Here is a 25,174-nt window from a genome sequence, read left to right as displayed (position 1 = left end):
GCCCAAAGCAATCTACAGATTCAATGCTATTCCTATCAAACTACCACCATTATTTTTCACAGAATTAGAAAAAAACTATTCTAAAATTTATATGGAACCAAAAAGGAACCCAAATAGCCAAGACAATTCTAAGCAAAAAGAACAAAGCCAGAGACATCAATTTACCTGACTTCAAACTATACTACATGGCTACTGTAACCAAAACAGCAAGGTACTGGTACAAAAATAGAAACACAGACCAATGGAACAGAACAGAGGGATAAAAAAATAATGAGATCATGCCCTTTGCAGGAATATGGACGCAGCTGGAGGCCACAGTCCTAAGCAACTAACACAGAAACAGAAAACCAAATACTGCATGTTCTCACTTATAAGTGGGAGCTGAATACTGGGTTCACATGGACATAACTATGGAAACAATAGACACTAGGGACTCTAAAAGGAAGAAAGGGGTGGAGAGGACAAGGGCTGAAAAACTTCCTATTGGATACTATGTTCGCTATCTGGGTGACAGGATCAGCAGAAGCCCAAACCTCAGCACCATGCAATATACCTTTGTAACAAACCTGCACATGTACCACCACTAAACCTAAAATAAAAATGGAAATTTAAATAATATAAATAAACTGTGAAAAAATATTTTTAAAAAATAATTTCCAAAGAATTTTGAAATGCTGATTTACAATTATTAAATATTTACACAACTTCTTCAGAACACATCTATTGCATAATGCAGAGCACATATATATGATTAAATAAAAATAATCCTCTACTTAGTAGACAACTAAGTCATTTGCACAGAAACAGTGAAAAGCATTCTGATTCAAAGATCTCTCAATATAGTGATTACAAAGAAGACATACAAAGGGACTCAGACTGTGTATTATAATTGGGGGGCAGAAAGTGATATGAGGACAACTGGAAAGACAATAAAGAGGCAGTAAAAAGTTAAAGGAGTAGGAGACCTTCGCCAGCAATGAAAAACAAGCAGGTCAGTACTAGAGAGAGGTTAAACAAAAAACCCAATTTAAAAATGGGCAAAGGAGTGCCGGGCACGGTGGCTCACGCCTGTAATCCCAACACTTTGGGAAGCCAAGGCGGGTGGATCACAAGGTCAAGAGATCAAGAGCATCCTGGTCAACATGGTGAAACCCTGTCTCTATTAAAAATACAAAAATTAGCTGGGCGTGGTGGTGCACACCTGTAATCCCAGCTTCTTGGGAGACTGAGGCAGGAAAATTGCTTGAACCTGGGAGGTGGAGGTTGCAGTGAGCCGAGATAGCACCACTGCACTCCAGCCTGGGTAACAGAGCAAGACCCTGTCTCAAAAAAAATAAAAATAAAAAGGGCAAAGGAATTGAATAGACAGTTCCCAAAAGATACACATAATGGACAACAGAAGACAAGCATATGAAAAGATGTTCTATATCACTAGTCATCAGAGAAATGCAGATCAAAACCACAATGAGATGCCACTTCATTCCCATTACAATGGCCACTAGCAAAGAAAAACAACAGAAAATAACAAGTGCTGGCAGGAATGTGAAGAAACTGGGACTCTTATACATTGGTGTAGGAATGTAAAATGGTACAGCTGCTGTGGAAAACAGTATGGAGGTTCCTCAAAAAATTAAATAGTCTTGAATTGACGATTGTGGATCCAGTTCATGGTAGCATTATTCACAAAAGCCAAAAGGTGGAAGAAACCCAAGTGTCCATCAACAGATGAATGAATAAACAAAATGTGCTATATACATACGAAGAAATATTATTCAGGCTTTAAAAAGGAAGCAAATTCTGACACATTCTACAACGTGTATAAATCATTGAAAACATTAGGCTACATAAAACACACATACACAAAAGAACAAATATTGTATGATTCTACTTATACGAGGTATTTAGAATAGTCAAACTCATAGAGACAGGAAGTAGAATACTGGTTACGAGAGGCTGGGGCAAGAGGATATGGAGAATTATTGTTTAATGGGTACAGGGTTTCAGTTTGAGATAATAAAAAATTTCTAGAAATAGTGGTAATGATTGCACAATAATGTAAATGTACTTTACAGCAATGAATTGTATAGAGTACTTTAAAATGGTTAAAATGATAAATTTTACATTATATATTACTCATTAATCTTAATTATAATCTTAAATTATATAATTATACTATATAATTGTTAATCTTAAATTATACATAATTATTAATCTTAAATTTTCTTTCTCTCTCTATTTGAAAGAAGAGAACATATTATGGGGAGTGTAGTGAGTTGAAAAATGACCGTCCTCAGAAGATATGTCCACATCCTAATCTCTGAAACCTCTAAATGTTACACAATTTCCGGGGGCAGGGGGAGAATACAATTTATGCAGATATAATTAAGTTAAGAATCTTGAAAGCAGAAGATCATCCTGGATCATCTAAGTGGGCCCTAAATCCAATGACAAGTGCCCTTATAAGAGAAAGGCAGAGAGAAATTTGAGGTAGACAAAAAAGAGGACACAGGGCTGGGTGCAGTGGCTCACGCCTGTAATCTCAGCACTTTGGGAAGCCAAGGCAGACAGATTGCTTAAGTTCAGGAGTTCGAGACCAGACTGGGCAACATGGTGAACCCCATCTCCACAAAACAAATATAAGATTTAGCCAGGCATGGTAGCTTGTGCCTACAGTCCCAGCTACGTGGGGGGCTGAGGCAGGAGGATTGCTTGAGCCCAGGAATTCGAGGCTGCAGTGAGTCATGTACGCGCCACAGCACTCCAGCCTGGGTGACAAAGCAAGACCCTATGGAAGAAGAAAGAAGATGATGATGATGACACACTCAGAGGAGAATGCAATATGGAGACGTAGGCAGAGATTAGAGTAAGACACGGATTGCAGGCAGCCACCAAGAGCTGGAAAAAGTGAAGAATGGATTATCCCGTAGAGCCTCTTGAGGGAGTACAGTCCTGGCAACACTTTGATTTCAGACTTCTGGCTTCCCAGGCTAAATGAAGATACTCCTCTATGCCATTCACCGCTATGTTAAATCCTTGCAAGGAATCTTCCATGAGGTGGTGCCATACAAACACACTTGCACATACACTAAGACATCCAAGGTATCTACCAATACCTACACAGCAGGGACCGGGAGATGGAAGGTATGTTAAGTGTGTTGGGTCCGGTATCACTTAAGTCTCACCACTACAGAGAATCAGTTTTCCAGAATTTCTCAACCAAATTTTATTACTAATTGAGCAGGAAGGAGGACATGGATTGTCTTCTCTTTTTTGGCGCTGGGTATTTTTTAAGTATTAAAAAATGGTTAACTAAGTGTTCACTCTTTAGATGTGGATATAACCACATTTTTATGTCTCTTTTTTAAAATCATTTGGTTGTGAAAAAAGTAGTGCCATGTGATTTGCAATGGGAAAGACCTACTGTGTTTTATTTTTTTATATGCACTATAAAGAATGATCTTCTAAACCATGTCTGTTTTTATGCTGCCTATACTAAAGCATTTGTTGCACCTATTTAAATGCTACGTTTCTCCAAAAAGGGAGGTGGGAGCCAGATGGAAAATATGGTGGGTTAAGGAAAAGATTCTTCAGGAAAGGATAACATTATTTTCGAAAATATCATTCATCAAAAATAACTCTTCCATCTTTGAAAATATCTGCAGGGCTCCTTTCTTTATAAGTACGTAGTGTAAGGACACAGCGATAGAGACTTTTTTTCAGGCTAAAATAATTCTTTTTTTTTTTTTTATTATACTTTAAGTTCTAGGGTACATGTGCATAACGTGCAGGTTTGTTACATATGTATACATGTGCCATGTTGGTGTGCTGCACCCATCAACTCGTCAGCACCCATCAATTCATCATTTATATCAGGTATAACTCCCCAATGCAATCCCTCCCCCCTCCCCCCTCCCCATGATAGGCCCCATTGTGTGATGTTCCCCTTCCCGAGTCCAAGTGAACTCATTGTTCAGTTCCCACCTATGAGTGAGAACATGCGGTGTTTGGTTTTCTCTTCTTGTGATAGTTTGCTAAGAATGATGGTTTCCAGCTGCATCCATGTCCCTACAAAGGACGCAAACTCATCCTTTTTTATGGCTGCATAGTATTCCATGGTGTATATGTGCCACATTTTCTTAATCCAGTCTGTCACAGATGGACATTTGGGTTGATTCCAAGTCTTTGCTATTGTGAATAGTGCCGCAATAAACATACGTGTGCATGTGTCTTTGTAGTAGAATAATTTATAATCCTTTGGGTATATACCCAGTAGTGGGATGGCTGGGTCATATGGTACATCTAGTTCTAGATCCTTGAGGAATTGCCATACTGTTTTCCATAATGGTTGAACTAGTTTACAATCCCACCAACAGTGTAAAAGTGTTCCTATTTCTCCACATCCTCTCCAACACCTGTTGTTTCCTGATTTTCTAATGATTGCCATTCTAACTGGTGTGAGATGGTATCTCATTGTGGTTTTGATTTGCATTTCTCTGATGGCGAGCGATGATGAGCATTTTTTCATGTGTCTGTTGGCTGTATGAATGTCTTCTTTTGAGAAATGTCTGTTCATATCCTTTGCCCACTTTTTGATGGGGTTGTTTGTTTTTTTCTTGTATATTTGTTTGAGTTCTTTGTAGATTCTGGAAATTAGCCCTTTGTCAGATGAGTAGATTGCAAAAATTTTCTCCCATTCTATAGGTTGCCTGTTCACTCTGATGGTAGTTTCTTTTGCTGTGCAGAAGCTCTTTAGTTTAATTAGATCCCATTTGTCAATTTTGGCTTTTGCTGCCATTGCTTTTGGTGTTTTAGACATGAAGTCCTTGCCCATGCCTATGTCCTGAATGGTACTACCTAGATTTTCTTCTAGGGTTTTTATGGTATGAGGTCTAACATTTAAGTCTCTAATCCAGCTTGAATTAATCTTCGTATAAGGAGTAAGGAAAGGATCCAGTTTCAGCTTTCTACTTATGGCTAGCCAATTTTCCCAGCACCATTTATTAAATAGCAGGCTAAAATAATTCTTAATTTACTCTTAGAGATTGTCATGTTTTATGTGAGTTAAATTTCCAGAAAATTGCCAAGTGCCTCCAATTATCTCCTTAAATCACATTTGACATAAATCTTCCAAAAATACACTATTTATTTACACATTTTTTAAGTTATAAACATTCAGTATTGCATTGCACAGAAGTAAAAATTCTTAGTTTGATTTTTATTTTCTTTCCTTCATCTAATTCAAGAAATCATCAGGTACTTCTCCTGCTGTCCACAGACGGATTCAAACAGTTCTTTCCTTACCCCTTTCCCTATGCTGAACAACAGGTAAGCAAACACAAAGGTTTTTTACAGATTACGCCTGTAATCCCAGCTACTCAGGAGGTTGAGGCAGGATAATCGCCTGACCCAGGGAGGCAAACATTGCAGTGAGCCGAGATGGCACCACTGCACTCCAGCCTGGGTGACAGAGCAAGATTCCATCAAAAAAAAAAAGGAAGCAAGGAAGCAAGGAGGGAAGGAGGGAGGGAGGGAAGGAAGGAAGGAAGGAAGGAGGGAAGGAGGGAGGGAGGGAGAGAAGAAGGAAGGAAGGGAGGAAGGGAGGGAGGGAGGGAGGGAGGGAGGGAGGGAAGGAAATGATACTATTTATTCACCTCCTGATTTAAAAAATGTATATATATACACACACACATATATATATATATTTATACACACACACACACACACACACACACACACACCCTAAGGCTGGCTGCACTGGCTCACGCCTGTAATCCCAGCACTTTGGGAGGCCGAGGCAGGTGGATCACTTGAGGCCAGGAGTTCAAGACCAGCCTGGCCAACATGGTGCAACCCCGTCACTACTAAAATTACAAAACATTAGCTGGGCATGGTGGCAGGCACCTGTAATCCCAGCTACTCGGGAGGCTGAGCTGAGACAGGAGAATCACTTGAAACCAGGAGGCAGAGGGTGCAGCAAGCCAAGACTGCCACTGTACTCCAGCCCAGGTAACAGAGTGAGACTTCGTCTCAAAAAAAAAATATATATATATATATACATACACACACACACACACACACACACACACACACTCTTCACACTCACTTCCAACAGGCCTGAGAGAGAAGACTGATCTCCTCAGAAGTATGTGGTTAACTGAATTCAAAACTAATTTTTTTTAACTATTCTGTTTATCTAACTGACCAAAATTAATTTGGTGGTTTCATATTTAACTTTATAAAATAAACTGAGTTTTAATTTTTAAAAAATTTGTTTCACTTAACATTCTGATTAGACTTACTCCCATTTGCCACTACTCACTAATTTTAATCTCATAGCTGAATGTAAATTTATAAGCACTTCTATCCCCCTCCTGTTTAAAAAGCTTTATACGTTTCAATGTGTACATCAACATTTCCCTTTACTACACAGATAATCATTACTGTCTTTGGGGGGGAAAAAAGTTGTATCAAAACTAACAAATTCGGTTGACTCCTTGCCATCAAACAAATCCAGTGTTTTTAACAGCTCTTTTTAATAGAAAATTTCTCCTTGAACACCTATATTCCAAATATTCCTTATTCTGCCCAGGAATGATAAAAGAAATATCAATCTTTGACAAACTGATAAACTAAAGCATATAAAACAAATGACCTCAGACTTAACACCTTTGAAAGACCCATTCTCAAATAACGGCAAATTTCCAATTTAACCACTTTCATTTTCTAATTCAGTGCCATCTTTAAGTTCTTCATATCCCTCAGGCTATGACACCCTAAATATATGTCCTACAAAAACCTTAATCAGTGAAAAAGACAGCAATAATTTGTGGCCACTTAAGGAGAAGCAACTCCATTCTAAACTATCCAAGCTCGAGGCATCTCTTTTTGCCCCTAATTTTTGCTGTCCTAAGCAAGACTACTTTATAAACAGGCCTGGTGCCTAAACATGGTAAAAGGCTGAGAAAATGACTGGGAAACCAAATCCCAGTTCACTCAGTCTAGAAGGCAGCACCACCGTTCTGGAGTGTTCCTAATTATATACATCTAGTGGGCAAGCATAGTGGAAAGGGCTAGAACTCTGTGAGGATGACTGCAAGGCATTTCAGAAAGACTGGATAGAATCCTCCAATCACAGTATCACCAGTGGCTGGGCACCCCACTGTATATGGAGGCTGGGGAAACTCATCCACCACATCCTAACTTTGTCTCTAACTTTATTCTAGATAGCCATTTATATGTAGTAAATTGTATCATTTACTTACATTAAAATAACTATCAGTTTTTTTTGCCTGTATCAGTTGTGGGGTCTTCGTGTCAATCATATCTTTGTCTCATTGTGGCAACTTTGTAGATTACTGATTATATCATTAGCCTATATGGCTACCAAAAAACGGCTGGAAAACAAAACATTAAAAATTGAAATCTGTCCATATTTTCTGCTACTCTGGAAAACTTGTCTTATTTTTGTAAGCTGCTCCTCCACTTGTACAGAGTTGGAATATTAATGCAGAGGATATTTCTTTGGTGTCTAGGCAAAAACACCCATAAAACTGAGTTCATATCTCAGCTCTGCCACTAACAAGTTATATCATCTTAACAAATAACAATCTTATCCATTTCATCCAATCTACCCAATGGAGGATAAAATATTTATTTCACAAAGTTACTACAGTACAAAAAAATGTTGGCTAAAAAAGAAAACTTCAGTATTTCACTCACTTACCATAGTCTCATATCCTCCCAGCTTTCTCATATCTTAACTACCACTTTATCTCCTCTATAACATCCTGAGATTTCAGATTTAATCTGTTCAGGGTAGGGCTCCCCAGATGACTGCTATGCAGCAAGCATGGAGAACACTATCTATTCTTCGATCCCCCCATTTCCTTACACTCTTTCTTTTCTTTCCAGACTGTGCCCTGTTAGTAACTCCTGAACTGTCTCTCAGCAGCATCCTTAAATTCCCTGAAGCCCCATCCTTCCAAGACACTCATTCATTAAAACCCAAACCCTCCATATCAAAGCCATAATGCACTCTACTGCACAGCAGAGCACACTACCACAGGAAGGCCCACAAACCAGGATTAATTACACCCTAATTTCTCAATTATCAATTTTAGCTGGGCCCTCAACAACTTTTTTCCTCTATTGGACAGCTCTTTCTTTCATTGCCCTCACTATAGCCCCCACCAAACTACTGTAAACCTTGATGAAACAGTAAAGGTTATTAATTTTTTAAATTTCTATACTTGAATATGTATTTTTTTAATATTCTACATTGACAAAATGGAAAATAAAGCACTTCCCCACATATCAAAGAACAGTAATAATCTGAAAAAAAGCAGTTGTGTGACTGAGCTGGAAGCTAAATAAACTACAAGGCTCTTTACAAGGAACATCATTTTTATTTGAAGAATAACTAACAGAAAACTAAGGTTACACAGACTTGGGTATTTGACAGACATTTTCTCAAAAATGAACCAAGTGAACCTGTCATTTCAAGGAAAACAAAAGGTAGTATTTGTTACCAGTGATAAAACTGTATCTGTTACATGATCTTAACAGCTTCCAATACTTGCAGTTCAATACTCTAATTTGTAAGACAGCTCACAAACACAAGAAAAGTTAAATAATGATATCATTTAAATAGAAAATAAACTATATTACGTTTGGAAATGCACAAGACAACACTTGATTAACTGTCCAAAGAACTGGACTGTCAAGAAATTGCCTATATACAAAATATGAGGAAAAAGAGAAATTTACTTGGGCGATAGCTGTCAAGAATGGCTCTATACAGGCATAAAATCCAAGCTGGGACTTGAAAAATTGGTAGGATTTAGATTTAAAAAAAAAAAAAAAAAAGTGAGCAAGACATCCTAGGAAGTTTGCTATATATATATAGATATATATATATATTTTTTTTTCCTAAGAGAAATACTATTTTCAGGTATATTTTTAATAATGTATAATGTATTCATTCAAACTCTCAGGTAATATTATAAGATCCTTAAAGGGAGAGGCCACATATTACAATTCTCTGCTATCTGAGCACAGGATCAAATTTAACAAGTTGAACTATTTGGTTGGAAAAATAATATTTACACAGGGAAGAAGCAGAACAGTAATAATGGAAGTCCTAGGTTAAATCCCAGCTCTCGAAGTTACCTAGGTTGCCTTGGGTAATTTAGTAAAACTCACTGATTCAAACTCAAATACGCCTACTTTGAGGATCACCCTACAAACATCCTAACAAAAAAGAACTGCAGATAACTAATGATCAGAGATGAAAGAAAGACTTTGTGTTCCTGTTTTTATGCTGACCTTGTTATTTTTCATGTTATTTTCAAACAATTGATGCTATTTTTATTTTTCATTTACCAAAAGGAATTTATATACACAAGGAAGAGGAAGATGGTACATATTGTATACTACTTATATATACTTATATATAAACAATAAGTATACTACTTAATATACTTATTGTATATTACTCAAAGAATTCTAGGTTGAGCACACTCCTGTTATCTCAGCACTTTGGGAGGCCGAGACGGGCAGATCACTTGAGCCCAGGAGTCAGAAACCAGCCTGGGCAACATGGCAACGCCCTGTCTCTACAAAAAATTAGTTGGTCATGGTGGTGCATACCTATAGCCCCAGCTACTCTGCAGGCTGAGGTGGGAAGATGACCTGAGCCTAGGAGGTCAAGACTCGAGTGAGCTATGATCACACTACTACACTCCAGGCTAGGTGACAGAGTGAGACCCTGTCTCAAAAGAAAAATAATAATAATAATCTCTCTTTAAAATGTTTCAATACAGCAGACAGATTTTCAAATATTTTCTGTATAATATACTGTTACCTGTATTATCGAAATTGAAGCCACAATAGCATGATATTATCAGATGTAATTCTAATTTATTCTTCTTCAGATATTCTAAAATAATGCATTCTTCCTCTTCCTATCTATTTACTTCACATTCCTCCAGCCACCATGACATTATCTTCTCTTTTCTACAAATACACACATATGTACACTCTTCCCCTCATTCCTATATCCTTATTGAGATAACTACAGCCACTAGAGGGCAATAAGTATACAAAGATAAATGTACTTATCTATGATGATGAACTTATCTATATGATTCACATAGTAATAAACCTAAAAAGTATATCATCACAAATCCTGAAACATAGGCAATTAGATTTGAATATGCAAGATATATATTTCAAACTCAAAAATTATCCTGCACAGGTCACAGAAGCATATAATGATGTTCAAAAAAGGAATTCCATCTTCTTAATAAGCATTCATTTTAAAAAATTAGCCGAATTCCTTTACATGTGCATAGTAATATTAGAAATTAGGATTGCTTAATACCATCCTCAGACCAAAGAAGAAAAAGGGCAGAAAAAAAAAACACAGTAAGGTATAAATTACAGAGTGGGTAAAAAAGTGAGTAATGATTACTTCAAACTCTTTCACTACCACAATGGAGAAAACAATAAACTGAAGAGCAAAGAGGATTTACCAACCCTTTCTTCTACTGAAAAGCAAGCAAAAATTTTACGGGTATATTTTTGGGGGAGGAGAACAGTGATGGTAGAGATATACAAAGCCTTCAGTTCTTTTCTCACAATTAAGAACATGGAAGAGAAGTTAAGAGTTACCAATCTTTAAGAGGTAATTTTACCATTTTTAAAAAGAATACATTTAAATGAACGTATTTAGTTTATATTTACTTACACTGACATTACAAAACAACTGCAACACTTATATAAGGCTAACATTTTCAGCAAACCATAATTTTCTTACCCTCATTGGATGTATATCAGCATAAGGAGGTTTTCCTTCAGCCATTTCTATGGAAGTAATGCCGAGGGACCAGATGTCGGCCACACAGTTATAGCCTATTTCTTGAATCACCTCAGGAGCCATCCAAAATGGAGTTCCTATTACAGTATTGCGTTTTGCCATTGTATCCTGCAATAACGTTACATAGCCATAAATACTACTACAAAAGCACAAAGGAAATCTGTATGCCAAACATTCTTTTAAAAAATGTTGAAACCTCCAATGCCACATAGTCTATCAGAAATTGACTATTTTGCTAAAATTTCAACTAGTTATGACATACTTAGGAATTTTGAATTCTGAAAATAACCAAGAGTCCACAGGTAACTTATCCCCACTACCATCGTTAAACACAGTCATTAAAGATAGTGCTATAATGATAAAAGCTACAGAAATGAGCTACGTAGCTTCCCTTTTAGAACATTTAAGCATTTTGATTACAAGATATATTTTCATATTCAATCATCCTAAATTATAAATTAAATAATACTCAAATTTGGCTCAATTATGGTTCTTTCTCCACAAAAACTAAAGTTACACATTTCTTTCCATTCCCCCTCAAAAAGTTATTGAAGTTTAGTTATAATCAAATCTGAACAAATTAGCCAAGTGTTTAGAAAATTATTAAAGTTAACTTACTGTTAACTGACCAGCCACTCCAAAATCTGCCAATTTTGCATGTCCTTCTGTATTGAGGAGAATATTTCCAGCTTTTATATCTCTGTGTATTTTTCTCATAAAATGTAAATATTCTAGTCCTTTCAATGTAGATTTAAGAATGGTTGCAATTTCATCTTCTGTTAACTGGAAAGAAATATTTTTTAAAATCATAATTAAAATGCCATGTTAGATAAACTCTTACAAAAGAGCACTAGTAACAAGTATGTCTTTCTGTGTGTGTGTGTGTGTGCTTTTTTAAGAGACTCCAGTCTGTTGCCCAGGCTACAGTGCAGTGGTGTGGTGATAGCTCACTGCAGCCTCAAATTCCTGGGCTCAAGTCATGCTCCCACCTCAGCTTTCCGAGTAGCTAGAACTGTAGGCACACGCCACCCCAACAGGCTAACTTATTTTTACTTTTGTAGAGATGGGGGGGTCTCGCTATGTTGCCCGGGCTGGTCTTGCACTCCTTGCTTCAAACAATTCTCCTCCTCAGGAGGAGAAGAACAATTCTCAATTCAAACAATTCTCCTTCCTCGGCCTCCCAAAGTGCTGGGATTATAGGTGTGAGCCACCATGCCTATCCACAAGTACTTCTTTCCAATGACCACTAAACCTCCAGGAAAATGCTAAAGGGGTAAATAATCGAGAACCTCTTCTTCCCACAATACGCTTTGTTACTCTTATTACACATTTTACTAATGAAAGGATCATTAAATTTCTCTCTTTAAGAGTATCAGTATCAGCAGGGCGTGGTGGCTCACAGTTGTAATCCCAACACTTTGGGAGGCCGAGGCGAGCAGATCACTTGAGGTCAGGAGTTCGAAACCAGCCTGGCCCACATGGTGAAACCTTGTCTCTACTAAAAATACAAAAATTAGCCAGGCGTGATGGCATGCACCTGTAACCCCAGCTACTCAAGAGGCTGAGGTAGGAGAGTGTTCAAGGCAGAGGTTGCGGTGAGCCGAGATCACATCACTGCATGCCAGCCTGGGCGACACAGTGAGACTCCATCTCAAAAAAAAAAAAAAGATTATCAGTGCCATCAGTATCATTCCTAAAGCAAAGGACATATCTCAAGAATCAGCCTGATACAAGGAATCACTATTTCCCACATCTTCTAACACTGGGGGTGGGGGGGCACTATCACAGCTAATATCTGTTCTGAAAAAGTAAATTCAGATACTTCCCCTGAGATATTTCAGATTCTTGATGAAAATGAAACCAACAGCTAAAGGAAAGTAAATGAGGGAGGGGGGCTTGAAATGAATCTTCTGCGAGAAGCTCCTACACCAGTGCCACTCCTAACCCTTCCAAGACCTGGACTTCTGACCTAATATTGAGAACTCAGAAGAAAAAAATGTCAGAGAAAGATTAGGAAAATGGAAACACAAGCAAAGGTTATCAGAGGAAGGAAAAAGGGGAGAGCAGAGAAGGCCAAGGAAGAGACGGATGGGGAAGAAAATCTTAACAGCTGTAGCAGTAGAGCCACTGCTATCTGTACCAGGCAATGTGCTAAGAGTTTTGCATGCATTCTCTCATTTATTCTTAAAACAATCTTGTAAGGTAGTGTGACATTATGAAATCATAAGAAATATTTGGTCTTTGTAGGTTTTTGGCACAAAATCTCCTAAGACCCTAGGAACTGAATGAGTGAGTGAGAAGTTGAATCAAGATATTTTATCTTTGTTTTCTCACCCCTCTCACAAGAGTGAGAGGGGTTGTCTTTTGTCATTCATAATAAGCTCCTTTCAACCATACCAGAATTTATACTGATCATGTGACTCGTAGTGGGAGCCTACATAGCTTCAGGATGGGAGCTGGTTTCCAAAAAAACCAACCAAGTGATTAGAAGTTTGGAAATTTCAGCCCAACCCCTGACTTACGGAAGGGCTGCAGGGAGACAGGGGGTAGAGATTTAGTTAAGCACAAATGTCCAAAGACTTAATCAATCATGCCTACAAAATAGAACTAACCATAAAAACTCTAAATGATAGGGACTGCTCTCAAGCTTATATTCTATCTATAAGCAACGGGATAATTTGATAGAAAACAGGATAACACGGGAAAATGTCTGTGAAAATTGCTATGAGGACAATAATAGAGAGCTACTGATAGAGAATGACTGAGAAGCTACTTTAGACTGACATTCAAGAAGGCCCAAAAGACATTTTACTAAAGTCTAAATAATATAATGGGGCCAGCCATGTGAATGGCTATCTGGGAACATACATTCCACAAAAAGGGGGAAAAAAAAAAGATTAAAATATCTTGATTCAACCTCTCAAATTTTCTAAAACACTGAAGCAAAGAGAACACTTCCAATCTCATTTTAAGAGGCATTATTCTGATACCAAAGCCAGACAAAGTCACTACAAAACAACTACAGACTAATATCCCTTATGAACATTGATAGAAAAATTCTCAACAAAATACAGCACACCCACTTCAACAGGATCTTAAAAGGTTATACACCATGACCAACTGGGAAGTATTCCTGGAATGCAAGAGTGATTCAACATACAAACTCAAACAATGTAATACACCACCTTAACAGAATGGAGAAGAAAACACATGATCATTTCAAATGAAAACAGAAAAAGCATTTGACTAAATTTAACTTCTTTTCATAAAACACACAACTAATATGAATAGAAGGAAACTATCTCACCATAGTAAAAGCCATATATAAAAAACCCAAAGTAAACGTCATACTCAAAGCTCTAAGACTGAAAGCTTTTCCTCAAAGATCAGGAACAATGCAAGGATGCTATTAGGTTGGTGCAAAAGTAATGGCAAAAACCGCAGTTACTTTTGCAACAACCTAATACTTCTGTTCCACATAGTACTGGAGGTTCTAGCCAGAGCAATTAGGCAAGAAAACCAAATAAAGGCATCCAAACTGGAAAAAAAATAAGTAAAATTATCTCTGTTCACAGATGATATGATCATATATGTAGAAAATTCTAAAGCATCCACAAAAAAACCTATTAGAAGTAATAAATAAATTCAACAAAGCAGCAGTATACAAATTCAACCCATGAAAATCAGTTATATTTTTGTACATTACCAATGAGCAATCTGAAAAGGAAACTACAAAAAAAAATCTGTTTACAATAGAAATAGAATTTCTTTATTTTAAAGAATAAAATACTTAGGAATCAATTTCACCAACGAGGTGAAATATCTGTACAATGAAAACTACAAAACTGCTGAAAAAACAAATTTAAGACATTAATAAATAAAAACCTATCATAACTTCATAGATAAGAAAATTTAATGTTTTTAAGATGCCCATGCTACCCAAAGCAACCTACAGATTCAACACAATCCCTACCAAAATCCCAGTGATGTTCATTGCAGAAATAGAAAAACTTATCCTAAAATTTGTATGAAATCTCAAGGGGCCCCAAATAGCCAAAACAATACTGAAAATACAAGAACAAAGCTATAAGTCTCATAGTTCCTGATTTCAACACTTATTACAAAGCTATAGTAATCAAAACAATGTGGTACTGGCATAAACACAGACAGATAGATGGATGGAACAGAGTAGAAAACCCAGAAATAACCCTTGTATACATAATCAAATTATTTTCAACAAGAGTGTCAAGAACATTCAACAGGAAATGAATAGTATTTTCAACAACGAGTGCTGGCACAACTGGATACCCGTGTGCTAAAGAATAAGTTGAACCCTTACCTAGCACCATATACAAAAATTAATTGAAAATGGATCAAAGACCTAAACATAAGACCTAAAACTATACCACTCTTGGGAAAAAATAAAACAGGGCAAAAACATCATGATACCAGATTTGGCAATGGTTTATCAGATACGATCAAAAAGGCGCAGAGAACACAAGAATAAAACAGGCAAATTGGACTTCATAAAAATTTTAAAACAAAAAACAAAAAAAAAAAAAATGCACATCCAAAGACAGTATCAACAGAGTAAAAAGACAACCCACAGAATTGGAGAAAATATTTACAAATTACATATCTGGTAAGACATTAACATACAGAATATAACATACAGAACTCCTAAAACTTAACAATAAAAAAATCAAATTCAAAAATGGGTAAAGGACTTGTATAGACATTTCTCCAAAGATATACAAATGGCCAAGAGGCACATGGAAAGATCCTCAACATCACTAATCATAAGAGAAATGTGAGTCAGAAACATAATAAGATACCACTTCACACCCATTATGATGGCTATTATCAAAAGACAAAAAAGAACTAATGTTGGCGAAGAAGTAGAGAAACTGGAACCTTTGTGTATAGCTAATGGGAATGTAAAATGGTACAGCCTCTGTGGAAAACAGTATAAAGATTCCTCTAAAAGTTAAACATAAAATTACCTTATGACCCAGCAATTCCACTTTTGGGTAAATACTCAAAAGAACTAAATGCAGGGTCTCAAAGAGGTATTTTTGAACAAGTTTCACCTCGTGATGAGTGTACACCCATGTTCATAGCAGCAATATCCACAATGGCTAAAAAAGTGGAAGCAACCCAAATGTCATTTGACAGACAAATGAATAAGTAAAATGTGGTAGAAACATACAATTGAATTTTATACAGCCTTAAAAGGGAAGGCAGTTCTGCAACATGCTACAACACGGCTGAAGCTTGAGTACATCACGCTAAATGAAGTCAGTCACAAAAAAGACAATTAATGTATGATCCTGCTTATATGAAATACTCAGAGTTACCAAAATCATAGAGATAGACAGTAGAATAGTGGTTACCAGGGGCTGAAGTAGCAGAGAATGGAGAGTTAGTGCTTAATGGGTACAGAGTTTCAGTCTTACAAGATGAAAAGAGGGGAATGGATAATGGGGATAATTGCACAACTTTATAAATGTATTTAATGCCACTGAACTGCACACTTAAAAATGGGTAAGATGGCAAATTTTGTTTATGTGTATCTTGGCACAATAAAAGTAAAACCGAGGGGGGAAAATGCTTTGATTCAAGAAAAAGCTCACCATATTTGAGTTGAATAAAGAAGGCTGAAGTTTAATGCACCAGGAGAAGACTACCTCTAGATGAGATCTGAGAGACAGGCAAGGACCAGATCAAGTAAGGCTTTACTGGCCATAGATAAGGAGTCTAAATTACCTGAAAATTCTGGTACTTCCAGGAATTTATTCTCTACCTCAGACTAGATGGTCTGACTTGACAGTGCAGAGAAAGCAAGCACCATACTCTAAAGCCGCACCATCCAACAGAGTAACCACTAACCACACATGGCTCCTAAACATTTGAAACGTGGGTATTCTAATTTCAGATATGCTGTAAATGTAAAATATACACCAAAGATCAAGGCTTAATACAAAAAGAATGCAAGCTATTGTATTAAAATTTACATATTGATTACCCAATAAATATTTACATATTATATTATTAATATATTAATGTTGAACATATAAAATGTTAGTGTTTAATATAATAAGTATTAAATATGGTATTTCATATTATATAATATTAATGTTTTATAATAATATGTCTGTTATATTATGAAAGTTAATTTCACTTTTTTTAACGTGGCTACTCAAAAATTTAAAATTATATGTGGCTTGTGTTTCTTGTGGACAGTACTGCAATAGAAAGGGTCCACAAGAATGCTTTGTGAACACTTTGTTCACTGATGTATCCACAATGCTTGGAGCTATGCCTGCCGTACAGACAGCACTTGATAAATAATGAATGAATGGGTACAGACTTGTCAATACAAAAAGAAAGGAGACACCTTCATCTGATGTTCCCAGTCTTTCTAAGTTAGTGGTGTGCAGCCAAATGTGAGGGAGAGGGAGGTAGGAGTGTTGTTTAGGGCCATCACAGTGGACCACTACAGATGGTGGGCAAGGTGGTGGCGCTGTCATATGCACCTAAGTTTTCTCGTCTGTCCTCATCCTCCACTCTTTCTATAAAGACTAAAAAGCTTGGGGTGTTAATAAAAGCAGCATCAGCCCATAAAATTGTGTCTTGTTTAGTTACTTCAGTACAGACCTTTTTAGTTACCTAGACGTGAATTTTTATCTCTTAACATTCTACTATTTCCAACCAATAAGTCACTAATTTTCTATTAACTCTGATTTGTTATCTCTGCTCCTGTACCCTATATTTCACTGCTCTACTAAAGAATGTTCAGAATTACGTAAACTGACTGTACTTCAGCGTCTTAGGATCTATCTGATTTCAATGCTATAAAGTCACTGGACAAATCCACAGCAAGATTAAAGGAGGATTTTCCAGGGATATTATACTAATTCATGAACTGTCTGGCTTTGCTCAATGACTTGAAAGGGTCATTCCAACTCTATGATTCTATGTTATCAAAGTATCTTCACGTAAAGGCAATCTTCACTAAATAAAATTCTCACTCATTTGGGCATCAATCTATGTGTTCATTCAGCAAATATACACCTGACTGGCTCTATCACTGCGCTGATACTGTTCAAGGTGCTGGGTGTACAGGGACATGGAAACTGATAATCCCAGACGTAATGAAGCAGACAAGAATATCTGAGAGTATAACCTGAATTTGGCTCTGAACTGTTAAAGGTAGAGAGTGTAGATCTGAAGTTTATACAACCTCTCTTTCATTATGTTTTCCTCCCTTTGGTAATAAATCCCTCCCACTAATTCAGAGAGTCAATGTCTTCTCATTTGCTTCATATCCTCCTCAATCAAAAAATGATGCAATATCCAGTCATTCATACAAGTACATGAACAGAGCTTAATTTAAATTTATTTTAACAACCCAATTTAGTATTAAGGCTTAAAAGCAGTATCTGTACTTTAAGACTTTTAAATTCAATTATGAAAGGAAAGGTTCCTACAACTCAATAAAATCACTTTAAACAACAATAAACAGGTGGAGAAATATTTTCTAGAACATAAAGGCATACTGTTGTCTTAAATTTTTATATTTCTTTACAGTTTATAAAAACATTTTATGTGATTTCTCTACTAAAGTAAGTAAGCAGAAACACTTATTATTATTCCTTTTAACAGAAGAGGAAACAAATTCGGAGAAATTAAACGGACTACCGAATGTCATACAACTACTAAGTAGTAAACCCCACATTTCCTCAGCAATCAATATTACTTCCATCACACCACTGCCAGATGTCACAAACATAAATCTATGAATTAGTCTAATATAAGAAAAACTGGGGGTTTTGAGGCTTGTTCTAAGGGTGATATTCAAAATATCTGACAGTCATTAAAGCAAATGTCTAATCAGGACAGTTGCCAACCACAATACCAGCCAATCAGAACAGCTATCAGTGGTAAACAACAGTAAGAATAGATACTAGCCATAAATAGGCAGCAAAATGATCATCCCTGAATATCAGGCAGAGTATCTGCCCCAGCTCAGCATTCATATTAAAGTTATTTTAAATGGTATGCCAGCCAAACAAAACAAATACACCTGTTAATGAACTGTGGACGTAAGCACACTCACCTGGCCTGAAGAGTAACCCTGAGTACATTAATGGGTGACTCTATAAGCATTTTATTGAAAACAGATGCTTAATTCTACTAAAATAAATATATAAAACAATGATTTAAACATTTTAAAAATACTTAGAAGAAAACCAAAGTAAGTTTCAAATCACCAAGCAGGAAAGATAGTTTCTAACCAAAAAAAAAGCAAAGAAAGAATTATGAGAACTTATTAGTTTTGTCTACACAAAAACTTAGAATACATAAGCTTAGAATACATATAAGGTTCTACATAACCTTAGAAAACTCAGAAAAATAGCCAGTTACGGTGGCACAGGCCTATCTACAGTCCCAGCTACTCAGGAGACTGAGGTGGGAGGATCACATGAGCCCAGGAGTTTGTTCAAGTCCAGGCTGGGCAACACAGTGAGGCCTTGTCTCTAAAAAAAACTAAATAAATTTTTAAAAAGAAAAAAAGTCATAGCAAGATATTAATGTATAGAATTATTTATTTAGAATATAAAGAGCTTATATAAAACCTTCAGAAAAACAATAAAACCTGAATAAAAGAACAGGCTGAAGAAATCAATATAAAATTCACAAAACTAAAAAAAAAGAGCTAGTAACTAACATACACGGAAACTATTACACTGCACTAATTATCAAAGAAAAGCAAATTAAAACAATAAAGCATCAAAAACAAAATTACCCCAGGGGTTACAATATTGCTGAGAATAACAGCACATATATAACCAGAATGTAAACCAGAGTATAAAAGTGACATAAGAATTCAGAAGTATTTTCCAAGAAGCACTAGGTAACATTCAGCCACTGAAAAATCATTTATTGAGTACCTACTCTAGATTTAATTTTTTTTTAAATCTCTAACCTAACCTAATGGGGCTCCAATCTAGCAGGAAATACAGACTTAGAAACTCATAAACAATCATAAAACGCTCTTTCAAAGTGAAACATACCCAAAAAGGAGTGCAATTAATTAGGAATAGAGAAAGGAAGTGGCATTAAAATCAAGCTTTAAATAAAAAAAGTAGCTCACTATCCAGGGAAAGGAAAGACTACTAATAGAGTAACTAATGAACTAAAGAATAGAAATACAACAATTATAAAATGGCACTCAGAAACCAAGTAAGGCCCAGTTTTCTTCCTTCCACTACAATGAGAAAAATAACAAAAAGTGATAGGCCAAATTTCAGCCTTGTACCAAAATGGAGACAAATCTTAGCAAACTTGGAAGATAAATGTTTACTTGGTCTCTTTTAAATATCAATGGTGCCCAATGAACTTTGGACAAGAGAAATATCTGTATCAAGATTTAAGGCACTCTACAAGTATTGTGTGTCACTAATGGAAAAGGAGAAGAGTGGAAAGAAATAAGAATGTATATTTAGTGGACACCATGTAGCAGGTTCTGATCTAGATGTTTGTATGATGCTTATTTCATGTCATTTGGATATATGTTAATCTTTTTATTATTAAAAAATAAAGAAGTTGACAGTCATTTTCCTAGATAGATGGAGTTTTGTTTTCAAATACTCTCTAGCTGTTTTAACAAATTTCATTTACATATAAATACAGCCAATTACCAAAAGTAGCTAGATTTTTATTTGGCAACAAAGAGAACTACTTCTTCCTATTATGACATAAAATTTAAAGCAGTACCTTTCTCATATCTTTAAGACTTTTCATGAGGCTGGATAGGTCCATACCCAACTATTTCAAAATGGTCAGATTTATATTGAAAACACCAAGGGGGAGAAAACACATGAGAGGATCTGCTTCATACAGAAGAAGATAATGTAAGAATTCAGTTTCAAGATGGAAAAGCGTTAGATCCATTCTCAAATCACAGCTAACACTTCCTTCAGTGGTATCTGTTAAGAATCCCTTAAAACAAACAAAAATCTGTGGAACCATTGATTGGAACATGAAAAATTTTATCAACAGAGTACTTCATTTGTGGATTTAATTAAGTGATCCTCAATACATTACAGATTTAATTTGATTTGGGTCACTATACAAATGGTGCGATGTCATTTTTAAATCCCTTGAATCACATTTTATAGTCCATTTTGTTGTACTTTTTTAAAGAAGGGTGGTAGAGAGATAATAAACTATGAATGAAATACTCAGCAATCAGGGATGAAAATAAGACATTTATAGCTGAGCTAATACATTAAAAGACGGAAGTCTACATCTGGTTTCAATTGGTATGAATTCACTGGCAAATTTAAGAAGAATTTCATTGTACAAAAACAAAAAGATGGTTTTGATAGGCTTTAGTCCTCTGGTTACTTTTGTTTCTATAGTCACATGATTAGTATAATAATATGATACATTTAATATGTCACTGTGTATATGGTTTTGATAAAAATACACCCACCAACTTTTCTCAAGGGCACAGGCACAAATGGTTTTAAAATACATATACTGCCTTAATGTTTTTAGATCAGTAAAATTCAAGTGAGGTTTTAATTTCACACAAAATTAAGAATTTTAATTTTCTAATAAGTCTTTCACAATCTTAGCTAAACTCCACCTTTTGGACATAATTATTTATGCACATAAAATGATGCATTAATTTTACATTTAATACCTATTAGATAGTAAGGATACAAAAAATTAGACAAATGTCCCCCTTTCAAATGTCATTAACAGATAAGCATAGATACTTCATTTAAGTTTTACTTTCATAGGCACTTGCATAAGGTCTTAAAAACTGATCAAAACTCACCAATGTAATCCTTACACAGTCTTTTAAGGCCTGGATCAAACTTTGCCTCTTTCAAGAAATCACCCTATATTCCTCAAGTCAGGATTAATCTATCCAGTGTTAACAATGGTGATAACAATAACAGCTTGCATTTATTGAGTTCTTACTATGTCAACCACTCTACAGGTTTCATTTCATTTAACACCCAAACAGAACTGTAGAAGGTAGGCACTAACAAGAATTTGCTAAAAGTCTGTTACATGATCCCTGTCTTCATGACACTCAGAATTTTGTGGGAAAGGAATAGGAACAATTAATTACAATACCAAGTGATGCCTGCAACAACGGGATTAGCAATAGGAGCACTCCAGGACAGCAGTTCTTAAAGTTGATTATGCATCAGAACCAGTACTCTTAAAATCCAAACCATCTAATACAACATTTAAGGCCCTGATTACCGTTCCTACCAGCCTCAACCATTTACCTTACCATTCTACCACTCAGGAAAGACTTCATAGAGATGACTTTTGAGCTGAATCTAAAAGAGTGAACAAAGTTTATCAGGTGACCAAAGAGGGAAGGATACATACGGCATGTGCAAAGGCACTGAGCATAAAAATACATAAAGTGCATTACCAGTGAATAGTTCTTTGTGTTTGAACATAATGTGTATGGGAAAATAGTGCAAAATGGGAAGTCAGATTAGGGCCAAATTGTTTATACACCTACATATTTTTAAGGGGAAAGATGACATGATCATACCTGAACTTTTAGGAAGAAAACTCTGACAGCAGGCTCTCAGACAGAGACTAAAAGGAGGAAAACAGAAGTGGAGAATTTAATAATAAAATAATTTGTAAAAATAATAGGAGGAGGAGTAACAGGTCTATAACCTTGCTTAGAATCCTAAGAGAGACTGGTATGGTGGAATTAATAGTGAACACCTTAAGTAAAATTATTCATAAGATGAAGAAGAGAGCATGCAGAGAAGCCAAAAGGTGCCAAAAGCAAAATCCATCTTTCCTACTTCAGGAAGGTCTTAAAGACTATCTAGAGTCTTTTCCCACAACTGAAAGTGCCTTAGCACTAAAGAATCATATGCTTAGTTAGCATCCTCTCAGTTTTCCCAAAAAATTGTTACAAAAAATGAACACGTCCTTTGACTCAGTAATTCCATTTCATGTAACGCATCCAATGATCACAACACAAATACGCCAATACATTATGTACGAAAGTTCCCTGCAGCTTTGACTGCAGCAACAAAACACTAAAAAGTTAGAAGTCACTTTCATCCAGGAGACTGAAATAAATACATTCTGTTACACACATATAAGACCTATATGTACTGGTATGGGAAGGTATCTAACCAGAAGTTGAAAACGAAAAATGGTAAGGTATAAAACATCACATATGGTATTAATCCCTTGGGTAAAACAAGATATATATATATATATATATATATATATATATATAGGTGGCGAAAGAATCCACAAGAAATTAACTGACATAACCTCAAGGAAGTAAAATTGAAGGGCAGATGTAAAGACATTAACTTCCTCTTTTGTACCCTTTTGTATTATTTGAAATTTTTACAATGTGCTCGTGTTTTTTTCTCTATAATTTATATAATTAAAAGGAATGGAGCAGTTAAAAGTACACTCTAGTTAAAAGTGCAGATAATTATGCAATGCAATTTTAGAAGATCTCCATATAAAACCGTTAAAATTAGAAATCTGCCATCCAAGGAACTAACTTTCCATTTCCTAGAAAATTAACTTACATATATTTCTTTATTTCCTAAGATTAAACAAAAGTAAGATAAGACACAATGATCTTTTAATATGTTTTTCTAATGCTGAAGAATATCCACTATTTCAACAAACATCATACAATTCTTAAATCACCTGTGATTTAAAACTAAATATCACTTTTTAAAGTTTTTACCTTAACAGTAAAAAGTGGCAATTTACATTTGTATAGAACTTTACAGGTTACAGAGTCCTCTGACACTTAGCATGTTTTTTTTCCCACAAGAAAACACTGATGTAGGTAAAGCAAGTAATCTGATATTAGATCAATTTCAGGATTATGAAACCGAAGCTGAGAGGAGTTACCCAATGTACCCAGGGTCACAGAACTAATAAGTAACAATCCAAGCACTGAAGCTTGGTCTTCCTGCTCCACATCCAAAGGTCTTTCCACTAAACCACATCACTCCAAATAACCACTTACAGTGTGCTATGGGGTCAGGCTTCTGACAGGGAAGAAGGGCTCACTGCAGATCTGGCAATGACAGGCAGTCTGCCTGCAGAGGAATGTACAATATAAAAATAAAGTATATGAAGGTAGGCCTGACTGATGAAAGGGAAATAGAACTGGGAGAAACGCCAAGAAGAATAGCAACAAAGGTGAAAACTGGGCAACTTACCAATAAGAGAAGCCAAGGAAATACTTTTGTAAACTTAATTTACTTAGTTAAGGTACAAGGGATAGTCTATGTAGGGGACTATATTATAATGTGGAAAAATCATAAAGTGTTTATAATTCAATCAAAAGATTTAGAAAAGATATAATGGAGCGTGACGTGTATGCTGTATTTAATCAGAGATTACAATGTGGCAGCACATGATTGCTATGAAAATTTTAATGGTCTAATCCCACAATGCATATCCTGTTAATGCGGTGGCTTGGAAGTGTAAGAGGCAAGTGTGAAGTACACTCAGAACTCATTCTCACTCCATGGGACACCCCAAATAAGGAGCAAAAAGTATCACTTTCTACACAAAAGAACTCATTCTCCTAAGATTCTAGTACAGCACTGATCATTAGTACCCACTCAGAGTGAGAAAATCCTTGTAAGAAGGGGCCAGGGACACCAGAAATAACATCAGGCTCAAGCCATCCTGGATTAAAGGGAACCATGGGTCTCTTTCCACTGTGTACTTTTCAGGAAAATCCTTATAGCAAACATTTACTCCTGACCTAGCAGGAACAGGCTCCTTGAGAAACATCAACCCTACTGTCCCTTACTGTGACAGAAGGAAAAAAGAGATGGGGACCCAAAAGCTTTGACTCAATGTCACTAGATATATCTTCCACAGTTTAAGATTCATTTTGTGAGCTATTTTAGAGTTTTTAAATTATTGTCTTTTATTCCTGGTGTGTTTTGTTTTTCAGTTTAGTAAATATATAGAAACATCTATTATTTTTTCCCAGTCTAGCACTCATTTGGTCTTCTCCCGCTAAACATATTCTGATTTCCCTTTAGGAAATCACTACTTCTCCATTCTCAGACCATGTATTTCTAGTAGTCAAGTCTACCCTAGCTCTGGATTGAACACATGACCTAGGTCTAAGTCCATTGCTAAATCACACTGTAATGGCCACAGTGATTTGCTCAGAGAAGGGCACATGACCCACGCAGAGGCACAAGATTATCACTCTTTTCTGCTGGATTCTATATAGAA

General features: G+C 36.0%; 1 protein-coding gene across 1 annotated transcript in view; it reads right to left on the bottom strand.

Moving 5' to 3' along the window:
* Nucleotides 1-25,174, bottom strand: part of STK3 (serine/threonine kinase 3) — a 335,851-nt gene that overhangs the window by 218,220 nt on the left and 92,457 nt on the right. Inside the window, exons 5-6 of the mRNA XM_026454966.1 lie at nucleotides 11,495-11,659; nucleotides 10,817-10,984 (exon numbers count right to left, since the gene is read on the bottom strand). Of these exons, the coding sequence (XP_026310751.1) occupies nucleotides 10,817-10,984; nucleotides 11,495-11,659 (333 nt within the window). The remainder of the gene's footprint in view (nucleotides 1-10,816; nucleotides 10,985-11,494; nucleotides 11,660-25,174) is intronic.

Source organism: Piliocolobus tephrosceles, chromosome 7 (genome assembly GCF_002776525.5).
Source record: "Piliocolobus tephrosceles isolate RC106 chromosome 7, ASM277652v3, whole genome shotgun sequence".
NCBI classification, from domain to species: Eukaryota; Metazoa; Chordata; class Mammalia; order Primates; family Cercopithecidae; genus Piliocolobus; species Piliocolobus tephrosceles.
Note: the sequence above shows the minus strand (reverse complement) of the source record. Positions and strands in the feature narration are given on the sequence as shown.